The sequence below is a fragment of the Neofelis nebulosa genome, chromosome 4, assembly GCF_028018385.1.
Source record: "Neofelis nebulosa isolate mNeoNeb1 chromosome 4, mNeoNeb1.pri, whole genome shotgun sequence".
Taxonomy (NCBI): domain Eukaryota; kingdom Metazoa; phylum Chordata; class Mammalia; order Carnivora; family Felidae; genus Neofelis; species Neofelis nebulosa.
In genome coordinates, this window is record NC_080785.1 from 88,793,816 (window position 1) to 88,808,766 (window position 14,951).

The window sequence follows — 14,951 nt, forward strand, 5'->3', positions numbered from 1 at the left end:
AAGGTAAGAGGGAGTTCTTCTGAAGGGAAATAATGAATTCTACCCATAGAAATAGCTTACCTTTTGCTATAAATCTAAGTGAAAACTGGACATACATAGTATTGGTACAGTCGAGATCTCTTGAAATAAACATCCTCAGTCCTTCCTGAAAACAACAACATATACGTTAAGCAACTTTATTTCATCTGCAAAATTATTTTCCTTTGACTTTTAAACACTTAACTTGTATTAACTAAGTAATAGATACATATAAGTAATGATCAAGAAGCAATGTTTGGTCCAGTTCAAAAGGAAAAATTGATGATTTTCCCTTTCTTGAGGCTCTCATGTCCTATGATTGCATAACACAATTTCATTGTCTCAACTCTAAACCACGCTTTGCTGTGACTTTTATGAAAAGCAGTGCAAAAATGATAGCATTATATAACTACAGGCCTTTTTAAAAAAGTTGCCTCCTTTGACCACAGCATGCCATGAGAGAAGTAATGAGGAATCAGACGGAAATTCTCTGCCAAGTGAGCCTGCTGGAAGTTGGGAATTAATAGGTAACTTTTACAGTGTTCCAAGGAGTCTCAGGAACTTACTACTCCTTTGTGCATGCTGACAGCCCTGGGAGGCTCTCATTCAGGCTGACACAACACCCTCCAGTTGGTCAAGTTAAATAAGGCATAACTAAGCAAGTCCCCATGCTTCGGCTGTAACTGTTCATGCAGAGAAGCCAAAGAAGAAAGAAAGCGATCACATTAGCTTTGGTAATTTTTTCTGCTAATTAACTATTTCTGGTTGCCTGGGATTGACAGCTCCGTAGCTTGTTTTCTCCGTGTGTTTAAAGCACTGCAGTGACAGCCAGGAAAATAGAATTTCTCTATGCACATGTCCTAAGGTACAAATAGGCATTACTATTTAGTTTCTTACTTAGCTATGACTTCTGAATGAAGTGACTCTTTGGCGACATAGGGCTATGTGATACTGAATGGACACTGGATTTCTTAATTATCAACTAACAAACACCCAATGCAATTTTAGCTAGAGAAAGTAAACTCTTCCTCTTTTTCTTAATATTTACTAGAAAGCACAATGCTCAACAACTGAAAAATTTTAAATAGAACTAATTTTGTCATGGCAACCATATTACTGAATGTCTATAACATGCTGGGTTCTAAAATAGACACTTCTTTAAAACACATAAACTTGTAAGGGCAAGAAATTATTATCTTTCTGATGCACAGAAGGAAACTGGTACTCGGAGAAAGTAACTTGCTCAAGATTGTACAGTTTAAAAGCAGTAGTGGTAGAATTCAAACCCAGATATGTCAGACTGTGAAACTTATCTTCCACCCTTTACGGGACACCAGTGTTTGGTTTATTAAATCATCTTTGGCTGTGGGGAGAAGAAAGCCAGATAATGCTAAATTTAGAATTTGAGAATGATTTAATACTGTAATGAAAAAGTAACCGCATGCATACGTATCCCTGAACTTTATAACGCATAGATTCAAGCTTCTAGGATTGAAGGTTGCATTTGAAAATCCTTCTATTCCCAATCTTTGTTTTTCTTTTATCCTAATAACTCACTGCCCTGATCAGTCTGTGGCATCTAATCAATGCCTATTCTTCATGTTTCACTGTCTCTCCTCCCTCCCTCATACTCTGATAAGCACAAAGCCTTGAAGGGTCCTACAGCTTGGTGCCATGTAGAGGTGGAGGTTATGAGGAATGGTGACTTCTTCAACTTGCCATGAAAAAGCTCTGAGGTGGGTAGCTAATAGATCCAGCTAATAAAGATCCCTTACTAACAGTAAGTTAGAAGAATATGATGACTCTGCCCCCTTGATTATGGAATTTAAGGATAAAGTGGTTCCCGTGGGCAAATATAGATCAGCCATAAAATGACCATTTCACGTTGCATCTTGTAGGAAAGACTGTGTAGAAAGTGGGCATGACCTACATGAAAGTATGTTTCACGTTTGCAGTATCGGCTTATAGTTCGGCCCTTGATATTAATTACATGATGGAACTTGTAGGCCCTGCTCCTGTGTATATTCTAGCTCCCATAGATAGGTTTCTTTTCTCATCCTTTTTCTGGATTCATTAATCCATTTGGGCTAAATGTGGGAGTTCTTTGGTATCCAACAAGCTATTTGAATAGCTGATAGTGCTCCTGAATCTATAAACATTAAAGAGGGACTATCATTTCCTTTTTTACGAAAGAATGCCTTTCTAGGTCAAACTGCAGGCTACTGAATGGCACATGCTGAGCCCTCTCTCCATCTTGCAGGGCTGATAGATAATATGTCTAACACGTATAATGCTTGGCTGCTCTTGCATTTGGATGGCTAAAGGGAAAATAGAAAACACCGTGTGTCTTCCTCCTTTATAGGATCTAGGGACCAGGTTAATTCCATTACTTAAAAATTTATCAGGTAAAGATATTTAAATCATGAAAAGTCTCAGGGCTTCCACTTTTTTGGTCTTGTCCCTGTTGCAAACAGATGGGAAATGAGCCAGTGGTCATAAGAGCTAATGCTTCAGACAAGACTGAAAACACACAAACATGCACACACACACACACACACACACACAGAAAAACCAGTAGTTTCCATCCTGAAGGGTCCCACCTCCATTTCTTTGGCCTCTCATAGCTCTTAGGGACTTATAAATCTCTCAAACCCCTAAGGGTTTTTTCTCTCTCATCCAAGCTTGAAAAGAGTTCGGGATTCAAACAAGGGTGATAAGCAGTATCTAACAGCTATAATTGAAAAAGTTCCAGAGTGTCCAATTTTCTAAGTATTAGGTGTTCATCATTAGGGTTGTACAGAAACCCATGCAGATTATTGTTAAAGATTTCATTTGCACATCTAGATCAGCTGATTTCCCCATGCTGGGAGATGCAATAAAGCATATATTCACACAGGAAGATGTGCCAACCGGTACAGTGCTTCACATAATTGGTTAACGTCTCTCTCACCAGACATCTAGGTTGAAATACAAAAACATACTAACAGTGTCCGAGAATGCTAGGTCACTTGACTCACAAGTTTGGCTTTCTTGAAGTCATGAAAGGGCTCCATTAACAGGAGGAAAAGGGGGGAAAAAGAAAGGAAATAGCAAAGACCTTTTATAAAATCAGTTTCTACAATTCTGCGAGTTATATATTCAATACCACATAAACTGCTACATTCTAGAAGTCAAGATTCTAGAAACTGCATATGCATAATTTGTGTGTGTGTGTGTGTGTGTGTGTGTGTGTGTGTGTGTATAATTCCAGCAGAAAGTAACGGAGGTCTGATTATCAAAGTAGAGGAAAGATTTTATGCCTAATTAATCCTAAAGAATGATTGTGCTGAACAGAGGAGGAAACATGGTCCGGGCTAGAAGACAACAGCTAGGTATAAAATTATGCATCATCTGAGAAGATTCAGGAACGCATTTGTGTGGAGCAGTGTGTGAGGAAGGAATTCTGGTAGCAGTGTAGAGGAGCAGAATCTTATCTAACCCCTTTAAAGATGAGTGATGTTCCAGATTTGATGGTTTCGCCATTCAGATTCCCCCTCTCCGCACCATACACTTCAGGCCAAAGGTCGGGATGTAGGTTTCCGTTGAAATCATCCTTAAGAATTGAGGGCAGGGGGACCATGGGCACACAGTAGGCTCCCCCAAAGCCCCGGTCACACCTAAGAAAAAAAAGGAGTGGTGGAAAGGCATTCTTTGTCATGAGTTCAAAAGCCATTTTTATTTTTGCAGGGTAAAGAAAGAAAGTGCCAGTTTTATTGACTTACACACAGCGTCCAGCATCGCAAATCCCTCTTCCTGAGCACATCCAGGGGCACCCTGAAGCCAGCACAACATTGTCAATAGCCCAGGAGTCTGCCCCCATGGTGTAGTTGGACTGAATCCACCTGAACCGGGTCCTGGGAGATCTAACCAAAGAAAACACACTTGGTTCGACAAGCAACCCTGACAGTAGGAGAACATTTATTTTAACTCTCCTTTCACTTTGAAGAGCCCTCCTCCCCATTCCAATTTCCTTTACTTCGAAATACTCCCTTCTCATACCAAGTACTGGGTGCCCTTGCCTGCTGAACCCACCAGCAAGAGAGTAGAAGAAAACGTGTTTTTTAAATATTTCACCCTTTCTTCCATGCAAGTGTCTCTGAATGCACCTGGGACGGGAAAGTTATTTCAAACTATCGATTTATTCTGTGGTCGAACGGCGTGTCCGATTTTGATTTTTGCTTTCAGGCATTTACTGTCGTTCAGGATGGGAAAAGAGATGAAAGATGATACACATGAGAAAAGTTGGAATCTCATAAAATTCTTGCCTTGAGGTCCCTGTTCTACTGTCCCTAAACGGTTTCTGAGACACTAAAATGGAAGCCCTGTGGATGTTCTGCCTCCATTTTGGTGCCTGGGGTTCTAGATCCCTGAAGTTGAGGGTGACAATGATGTGAGGCGTTCCCATATTTTCTTTTATATTTGCAATACGCAACTTGGAATAGACTGTCAGAAGATCACCTTATCTAGAAAGATATGCAGCTTTAACAAACAGCAATCACAGACCCTCATTTAGGAACAGATCGCACAGAATTTTGTTAGTTATTTGGAATGGGGAACACAGTCTACTTGAAGAACAATTTCAATAGTAACATTTTAAGGGCTATTGTTTCCCCTACACAAGTACTCCCTCAATGCAACATGGCTGCCAGCATGGTGGCTTGAACAATGTCAAGGCCAACTGGCTTAGGCCCATATACATGGCCCCTTCATCATCTGACCTCTTCCCTTGTCTTATCTTTCCCTGTTTCTTGCCTCATAATTATACTCCAGGAATACCGAATCCTTGAATTTCCCCATCAGCTCAAGCTTTTTCTGGTCTTTGGGATTTTGTTTTGGCTTACAAAGCATAAATGGCTTTCCACGAACCCTTTTCACCTGGACAAGCTCTACTTGCTTATTCAGTTCACACACTGGCTCCTCCAGGAATCTCTCTCAACTCCCCCAAAACTCACTTAGGTAGTACCCCACTGTGTTTCAATAAAATCCCTATTATCATGGTCACCATTTTATATCATAAACAACTGCTTAGATGTATGTTATCCTAAATAATATATTTGGATCCTGGCGTCGGCTTATTCATTCTGTATCAGTGTTCTAAAACATAACAGATATTCAATAAATGTTTGTGGAATAAAAATAAAGTGAATAAATGAGTTACAGGTAAGCACTTGTTAAAGCTCTGAGGATCCAGAGGAAACCATTTTAGGTTAAACAATGAAATTCTTTGGTTTCCTGAATTTTTTTCCTGCCACTTGGTTGTGCATCTCTGAATCAGAATTGAATCAGCTAAATGGAAACCACTATAAGTATTTGATATAGAGAGAATTTAACACAGGGAACTGGAGGCATAGTTAGTGACAGAGCTGAGAAGCCAACAGGGGTGGGTGAGGAAACCAGAGTTGAGCAAAGTCAGGAGGCCACTACCAGTCCAAGCTGGAGGGGCAGAGGGAGCAGACATGGTTGCTGGTGCCCAGAGGCCAGGGTTACATGGAGGGCTATCTTCAGGGAGCTGGAGCCACTGAAGTTGGCCAAGATGCACTTGACACAGAAAGGGAAGGGGGAGGAATGTCCTGGTTTATCTCTCTTTCTGCTCTGATTATCCTGCCAGTGTCTGCCATTACATCTATCAGGAAGCCAGCCGATGCAGGAAGCTGGCAAATGCAGCCTGCAGAGGCCAACTTGCCTGTCATTCAGAATGTAGTAGTGGCGGGGAGAGGCAGGAATCCAAGGGAAGCAGTCCCAGGATGGCACAATCTCTAACCAGCCACCACAGTGCACACTGGTTCCTAGAAAGATCCCCAAATCACCCAAATGCCTAAACCCCCAAAGTGGAAGCCTGCTGTCAGCCCTCATACAACTCCTGACAGTGATCTGAAATATGCCAGGGAGGGGAAGAAAGATAAAAAACAATAAGAGTGTTCCAAAGGAACCAATTTTTTATTCCTACTGTGGTATTGAGAATGAAAATAAAGAAACTAAGGGTACTCTTCCATATGTATGTGACTTTACATACTGCTTGACGTGAACAAGTATCACTCTGGGGCTATTGGGTAGATACTTATTTTTACAGCAGCACAGAACCCATTTTTACAAGTCAATCTGGTGGGCAGGCTTCATGTTCCCAAGGAAAAGTTGAGACCTGTAAAACTTTTGGAACTCATTCACTACATTTAAAAAAAAAATCTCAACCCATAGCACCTTGTACCTTTACTTGTTTTTCCTCCCCTGGCATACCCCACGCATAATTATCATGAGAGAGTAATAGAATTGCCAAGTAGAATTGCAATTATTTTCAAATTAGGTGACAGGAATCTAAAGTTCTGACATGAAGCCAAACAACAATTCTCACATGGTGGCGAGGGGAAGGTAGACAGTGATTCGCTTCCAGTTCTGGAATCTTTCTGAGGTGTAAACGGAACTTTCCGTGTAGTGCAGACAGCCAATGGTTGGAGGAACACACTCTTCAGTGACGAGATGCCAGTCCCTGCCATTGTTTAGAGAATACTGGAGCTGCACACTGTGGGCGTCGCTAAAGGGCTTGCTACACCCCATGCTCATTTCAAACTGCAAGAAGGTCGATGCTGACACGTGGAAGTCCCAGGTCTCAGCATAACGAGGTTTTCCTACAAAAAAGGAAGAGTTTAATGGTAGCACATAATTGTTCTCTCTTTGCTTATTTGGCATCTGTGCTTGTAATGAACACTTTCAATAGCAAATGAAAACCATGTCTTATCTGAAGTGACTTTTTATCTCCCAATTAACTGTTGTTATTTGGGTTAGCCTAGACTTGGACATATGGCAGGCTGCTAATTTGAAAAGCGTTACCACCTTGAAGAGTCTTACATCTGCAATTCTGCAAATTATGAAACATGGGAATGTCTTCAGATAGAGATGTTTTGCTCTGCTTTCAAGAAACCTTAGATCACACATGAAGGACAGTTCTAACGCAGGCTGCCATTGAATGCACTGAGTTGTAGTAGAGGTCAATCCAACTCCTTTTGTCCCCAAGGGTCTCCCCCAGCACAGGCAGTTATGTACACAGTTTTGCATTAGACACGCTCCTCTTGGGTTTTAGTTCATTTAGTCTTCTAGTTAATTAAATATTCTCCCCTTATCTGGTGAAAATATATACCTATGTTTTCAGTGAATATCAGAGCAGTATCCATAGAGAGACAGTCAATGCCGACTTGACCTCCTTGTATTCGGTACCAGCTGGCTTGCAAATCTATGGAGCCATCAAATTTGTCCTGAAACCCAGTTTGAGAGCTGTCATTCATTCCTATAAGGACATCATCCAAGGCCCACTGGGCTGAATGCTTGCCTGCAATCAGATGAATAAAGGCACTTAGAGAAGGTTTATTACAGAGCAATATGAATACCTTTATGATTGTGATTTTAAATCATATTGTCTAGAAACTGAGCGCAAATTAAGAAGCATATAGCACAATGCAGCTTTAACTGTGTGCTCTCAATGCTACCAGGAAGGGTGGGGTGAGTAGTAACTTGCCGTGTTGGGGTTGCCACCATCGAAAAGCTGTAGCGGAGGTCTTCGCCTCCCGTGGCAGGTCAATGGAAATGATCTGTGGTTCCAGAAATGACATGAAGTCCAACTCTCGAAGCAAATGCCAGAGTATGCCGTTGTCATTTGAATACTGAACAACAAGCCCTGAGTTAAAAGACATAAATCCAGTTACTTGGACAGCTTTCCCAGAGGCAAAAAAGGCAAGGAACAGTATTTTTTAAATGGCAAGACTGCAGCAGAAACTTCAAATTGCATCTCATAGAATGAGCGCACATTCATCTAACTTCCAAGGAATGAATTAGTAGACCTGAAGGCTCATCAATTCCTTGACAGTTGCTAATGCACCAACTCCCAGGAAATAGAGAGAAAAAAACCCAAAAAACAAAACCATAAGCTTTTTTAAAGACTACTCAGCTCTGTATGGGTGATGAGTAGGTTGGTAAGGGGGTTGTAAAAATCCACTCCAGATCATGTATTTGAATTTTAGATTCTGTCCTGAACATTACCAAGTCTCATATCATTATTATACACTCAGAAGAAATATCTCAATCTCCTCAGCACAAAATCAAGTAGTGTTTTTTTCTGCCGAAGCACAGACAGTAAGTAAGCATGGCCCAATCTGAAATTCTATTCAACAGAAAGATCCTTTTACTGGCACTTCATACTTTGTCAGACTTTAGTTACTGAAGCTGAAATGAAGTCATTTACTAAATAGCAAAGCAGAAAATTCACTCCTCTCCAATGTTAGTTCTGTCTTCCTTTCTGGGTCACCCTTCCCCTCTTCACCCACCCCATCTACCCAACACCCCTTCACCTGTTGCCAAAGTGACATGATTTATGGACCTGTTCATTAAAGTTACGGATGACATGTGCTGCCCCTGCTACCTCTTCTGGAAACTTTTCTATTTTAAAAGAGGACATGGGGAAAGGGTAAGGTTGGATGCAAAAAAAAAAAAAAATTGCTAATGATGAAATGGCAGGAATCAACAGGGTATCTATCTATCTATCTATCTATCCATCCATCCGTCTATCCATCCATCCATCTATCGTTATTGATGGAAAGGGCAGATGGCTTTCCTGCATCTATCTAATTGTCTATCCCATAACTGTTCCTAAGACTGCATATTTTTAATTATGATGGGGGATACCAAAGTACTTTCTGGGTATTCATAGAAATTATGTTTGGTAAAGTTGTGTTTGTTATACTAATTTTGTAATACCTTAATCTTTTTTGGAAAGTTTTAAAGTTTACTTATTTTGAGAGAGAATGCACACACACATGTGCATGAGTGGGGGAGGGGCAGAAAGAGAGAGAGGGAGAGAGAGAATCCAAGTAGGCTCTGCATCGTCAATGCAGAGCCCGATGTGGGGATTGAACCCACGAATTGTGTGAACTGAGACAAAACCAAGAGTTGGACACTTAACGGACTGAGCCACCCAGGAGCCCTAGAAAATTTTAAATCATTAATGGTACATACAATAACTTTTTAATTTCTACATTATTGACTGATAGGAATTTCTTAATCCTTTTATCATGCTGAACAACTAAGAGTTTACTAAAACTGAGTTTCAGGAACTATTAGGATAAAATATAGAACCAGAAGAAAGCCTTTTAAGGCTAATTGATTGCACATGGATTTATTGTCACCACATCTGACAAGGAATGATGCCAGGAACAATAATGACTAATATGCAAAAAATGAGAAATCTCGGGAAAATTAATCTTACCATATTTAAAATAGATATCATCATTTTTAACGAGAGCATAAAAATAGCACAAAGAAGAGGAAATCTTTGGGGAGAGAGCGTGATGTATACAGGTGTAGTTAGATTGGCAGTTAGAGCTTCAGTGGGTGGCTGTAGATGCATGTATTGGAGGAAGAGAGTCAACTAAAGTTCATGAAGAAAATGGCAGGTAGTCTGTTTCTGGTCTTTATTCTAGTTAAGTTGAGGAATGGCTGACAAAACTCTAGCCCCTAACCCTTGATGTTTGCTCAAAATATGTCTTATTGGCTTTTAATGTGATTTTGGGTGAAAGAGCAGACACTTCAAAATTTAGATTTTCTTGTGGTTATTAATTTGTGTTAACAGCGTTTACATTTAATTAGATGAGAGAGAGAGGGAGAGAGAGAATAATTTAGACAGTCATCTGTCTGGGGGGGGGGGTGACCTATTCAGAAGGTAGATTACAGTACCAGAAAGGAAGCGTCATGAGAATAAAATCTCACTGGCTGGTCCTTTCTAATACCCTCTACTCAAAGTATGGTCTCAGGACGAGCACCTGTATCAGCTGGGAACAGGCTTTACCTGTGGTGGTTTAAAACATGTCCACAAATTCTTTGACACTCTTCCCTTCAAAGAGTGGAGCTTAATTCTCCTTTTTTTTTGTGTGTGTGCCATTGGACTTAGTAACTTACATGTAATAAGCAGAATATGGTAGGAATGACAGTGTCTGACTTTTGACACTAGGCCATAAAAAGCATTGTGCTTTCTTCCTTGCTCTCTCTCATGGATCTCTTGCTCTGAGGAAAGCTAGCTGACAGGTAATAAGGGACACTCAAACAGCCAATGGACAGGTTCACACAGTGAGAAACTGAGACCGCTTGCCAAACAGCCATGTAAATGAGCATCTTGGAAATAGATCCTCCAACCCTGGTTGGGTCTTTAGATGACTGCCCCCCTCCTGGCTTTTATCTTGTATGCAACTTTATGGAAGATCCTGAGCCAGAGCCACCCAGCTAAGCTGTTCCTGAATTCCCAACTCACAGAAATGAGAGATAACTAATGTTTGTTGCTCTAAGCCACTCAGTCTTGGAGAAATTTATATCAACCCAGTTCTGCTGAATCAGAACCTACATTTTGAAGCTTCCTAGAGGATTCAGGTGTCAATGAGAAGCATGACTCAAGGGGTCCATATTCCATTTGGTTTCTGCTTACAATCCTTCTCATCATTTGCTTTTTTAGGAGGGTCACAAGAAAGTCTAGGATTAGGGCCCAATCCCAAAGGACAATAAAGGAGTGCCTTCCAGAGAAGTATGAAAGAATGAAGGAATGCAAGAAAGGGAAACAGCAGTATCTATACTTTATGTAAATTGTTGAGCCCCATTAGCTGTGTCATCTGACACATGGCACATCTGAAAAAAAAAAAAAACAAGCCATTTTAGCTCATCTACTGAGTGTTTTTGGCATGTACAACATTTCTCTTTTTAAATTACAACTCCATCTGCGTTCTGCCCAGTCTTATTGAAAATAGCCTAATTTTGATTTTAATTCCAAATATGTAAATTAATGCTTCAGCTTGAGTAAGTAAAAAAATCTTTACTTTCATCAACTGGAAGAGATTTGTTCAAGGATTTAGGCAGATTTACATTTTAACAACCCGTTTTCAAGACAAGGCCTAGAAACGCCTGTGGGGTGTCAATTACAAGGCTAGCGATGAGTTTAAGAAAATGGCTCAAGAGCAAGTTGAGAAAAGTTGCTTGTTGCTAAAAGGATCTTAAGGGAATCTGCCCTGAGGCAACAGCACTCGTGGTCAGAGGCTAAGTGTAGAGCAGAACTTTCATGTCTATGACAAGCGGATGCTTCCCAGAATACTCTGGTCAGTTCTCTTCTTTAAAGTTCATATACACATAGGGATACGGATCTGTGATTTTCAGAAGAGTCATACACACAATTGCTACACTGTTCCAACCACCAAGTATTTTACAGTAATTTTATTACCAAGATTAAAGAAAATGTTAAAAAGCTCTACCTCTCCAATCAGGAAATAAGGTCTTGAGGACAGGACCCTGTCTTCCTCTGTAGCCCTCAAAGCTCCTGCCTGTGCCCCGGGGGCAGAGAACGTGTTCCATAAATAGTCACGTGTTTTGAACTACTTGTTATTTCTGTAGGGCGATCTTGTAAAAATTTACATAAGATTATGTCGTTGCCTGGGCTAAGAGCCCTCAGCTGGTGTCCAAGATGTATGGATTCAGACCCCATCTCCTTACCGTGGCTAGCAAGGCTCTCTGCACAACGGGACTTCTGCCCCTCATCTCCAGGAGTTCCAAGCCACACTAGCCTCCTTCCTTCCTTCCTTCCTTCCTTCCTTCCTTCCTTCCTTCCTTCCTTCCTTCCTCCTTCCTTCCTTCCTTCCTTCCTTCCTTCCTTCCTTCCTTCCTTCCTTCCTTCCTTCCATCTCTTTCTCCCTCCCTCCCTTTCTTTCTTCCTCTTAAACTATTTTTTTAATGTTTTATTTATTTTTGACAGAGCGTGCACAAGTGGGGGAGGGGTAGAGAGAGTGGGGGACAGAGGATCTGAAGCGAGCTCTATGCTGACAGCAGGGAGCCCAACGTGGGCTCGAACTCATGAACCATGAGATTATGACCTGAGCCGAAATCGGACGTTCAACCGAGACACCCAGTCACCCCCACACTAGCCTTCTTTCTGTTCTCCAACATCAGAATTCTTTTCTACTGGCCTTTGCTGTTTCTTCTGACTTGGAAAACTTGCCCTGAGCTCATCCTGTGCTGCCTCCTTTTCATCCTTTAGATTTCAGTTTATTTTATTTTTTTTTTTTTTTTTAAATTTTTTTTTTTTTTTTCAACGTTTTTTTTTTTTTTTATTTATTTTTGGGACAGAGAGAGACAGAGCATGAACGGGGGAGGGGCAGAGAGAGAGGGAGACACAGAATCGGAAACAGGCTCCAGGCTCCGAGCCATCGGCCCAGAGCCTGACGCGGGGCTCAAACTCACGGACCGCGAGATCGTGACCTGGCTGAAGTCGGACGCTTAACCGACTGCGCCACCCAGGCGCCCTAGATTTCAGTTTAAATGTCACTTCCTCAGTGAGCCCCCTCCCAGATTACTCTATCTAAATCAAATCTCCCCATCAACAACTGGCCATCTCTTCAGGTGATTTATTTCTGTCCAGCCTGTCAATTTAACATCTTGCTTATTTCTTTTCTTTATTGTCTATTTTCTGTTTCTTCTCACTAAAATGGAAGTGCCCCTACGGATGGGGCTTTTGTCTGCTCTGGTCAGGGCTTCTTCCGCTTCTGGCACTTGGTGGTTTGGACTTGGGGTCCCCTTCACCACACTGTCTCTTTCTCTCTGCCACATGGTTGGCAACACCTAGAATCTATCCAGCAGCAGCTTGTCCTGCATGCTGGAATGAGCACTAAGGAGAAATCCTACTGTTTTAACCCACTGAAATTTAAAGGGTTGTTCCTTATTGCACCATAACCTAGCACATCTTGAATAACGTGTCACATGATTGGAGACACTGTATCCACAGCCTAGAATGGGCGTGGCTTAGAGCAGATTCTTGAATAAATCTTTGTTGAAGAGATTAGGGAATGCAAAATGGTCTGTAAAACGTTCTAAACTTTTAAAGAAACTTTTACCTCTACAGAAACTTTTACAGAAACATCTACAGATGTTTCAGTAAATATACAATCTGGATAATTACTAGACTAAAAGTACTGAGATACTCAGAAAAAGTCATGAAACGTCTCAGTTAGTGATGACATGGCCAAGGACATTTAGGATTGACCGTTAGAGCTATCACTAGCTCCATGGACTCACAGTACAGTTTAAGCCAATATGTTTTTTATTTTGTTATTTTTTTTTTAACATTTATTAATTTTTGAGAGACAGAGAGAGACAGAGCATGAGTGGGAAAGGGGCAGAGAGAGAAGGAGACACAGAATCCGAAGCAGGCTCCAGGCTCCAAGCTGTCAGCACAGAGCCCAATGCAGGGCTTGAACTCACAAACCACGAGATCATGACCTGAGTCGAAGTCGGATGCTCAACTGACTGAGCCACCCAGGCGCCCCTAAGCCAATATGTTTTATACAGTAATACCTGAGATAATAAACTTACATACTACAAAACTCTTTATGTGCCTTTCATGAGATCAAGGTTTGTAGGAGGACCCTTCTGAGAAGCCCACAGATTTTGTATTAGGGAAACTCATATTTGGGTTCCGTAAGGATCCCATCCTACTCGCAGAGCTCCTGGAGGCCACTTATATATGTTACAGGCCTTTTGCATTTTTTTCAGAACTGAACCACTGAGGCAGGAGATGGTATGGATGCCTAGAGAAGTGGAGTTCTGGGCAAGGAGAGAAGCAGTATGCAGGAGGCTAAGGCATCCATTCTGGAATGTGCATCAGTGGTTTGAATCCCTGCTCATTCACTTACTGACTGCATGATCTTGGGTAAGTTGCTTGACCTGCTTGTGTCTCAGTTTCTCTATCTGTAAAATTGGACTAATAGTACCTATGGCAAAGAGGTATGATGGAGATTAAATGAATTAACAGATAAAACACTTGGAATAGTGCCTTGCATATATCAGGTGCTCAGGAAAAGTTAATGTTTATCCTTACCAAGAACAACTGCTCCTTCTACCAAAGGATGCTAGTACCCCCAGAATGTTTATGGCCAGGGTCTGATCTGCATTCAGTAAATAACACCCTATGCAAAAACTTCTAGCCCCGCACTAAATGTAAAAGTCTCTTTTTCTTCCCATTGAAAGTTATAAAGGAATTGCATTCCTTAAAACAAATAGACTCTGATAGGATCCATGAGCTTTTCAGGCTTAAGGATCTAGATGAGGAACCTAAGACATCATGGCTCCATGCAGCTACCCATTTAATGATGGAAAAGAGAAGAGAAAGAAAGTGTCTCAGTTTGCAAAATCCTGGCCAAACTTTGGGAAGAAAAAACACTAATGTGCCAATAGTAACTATAATTTCTATAGAGATATAGCAACTTACCTTCATTTCTAGCTCTTGGTTTGATGCAGGTAATCCCCGAAGTTTTGCTTCCAATTTGTATATAAAACTGAACGAGTCTGGTGAAAAAAAACCCCCAAAACCCAAACTTCAGTTTATTCATAAATAGGCAAATTCAGAAGAGATTTAACCTTCTGTGTTTTGACACAGAAAATTTAAAAAAACATTCTGTAATTCTGAAATGTTACTTTTAAACACAAAGGGCATATGAAAATCAGAAGCTGCATAGATTATGTAGCAAGTTAATTCTATAAGCATTTTAAAAAGTTTCCTAACAACCATTAATTTTATTCTGCAACAATGATTTAAACAAAAGGAAACAGTTGAACTTTACTTCATTCTGACAGTCTGGCATAATTTAGTGAAATCACTGAAATGGTCATTCCTTAGATTGAGATCATACTATTCTTGGAAATTCAGGATGAAGAAAAAACTAACATTAAGAAGCCAAATGCTGCATTCGTTTAGGGCCACATAATTACTTATATTGCTGACTTAGACTTGGATGGTTTAATTTTTCACAGCTGACACTCATTCAGTGTGATGTAAATTAGCCCTCCATCCATAGTAAACCAACAGAGAGGGCCTACACGACAGG

At 40.8% G+C, this 14,951-nt stretch overlaps 1 protein-coding gene across 3 annotated transcripts in view; it reads right to left on the reverse strand.

Annotated features, from left to right (window-relative positions):
* Positions 1–14,951, reverse strand: part of RELN (reelin) — a 537,501-nt gene that overhangs the window by 91,071 nt on the left and 431,479 nt on the right. For all 3 annotated transcript variants that reach the window (XM_058725343.1, XM_058725345.1, XM_058725342.1), the window contains exons 31-37: positions 14,336–14,412; positions 7,565–7,723; positions 7,190–7,378; positions 6,407–6,680; positions 3,780–3,920; positions 3,497–3,674; positions 61–145 (exon numbers count right to left, since the gene is read on the reverse strand). In XM_058725343.1, coding sequence (XP_058581326.1) covers positions 61–145; positions 3,497–3,674; positions 3,780–3,920; positions 6,407–6,680; positions 7,190–7,378; positions 7,565–7,723; positions 14,336–14,412 — 1,103 coding nt within the window. The remainder of the gene's footprint in view (positions 1–60; positions 146–3,496; positions 3,675–3,779; positions 3,921–6,406; positions 6,681–7,189; positions 7,379–7,564; positions 7,724–14,335; positions 14,413–14,951) is intronic.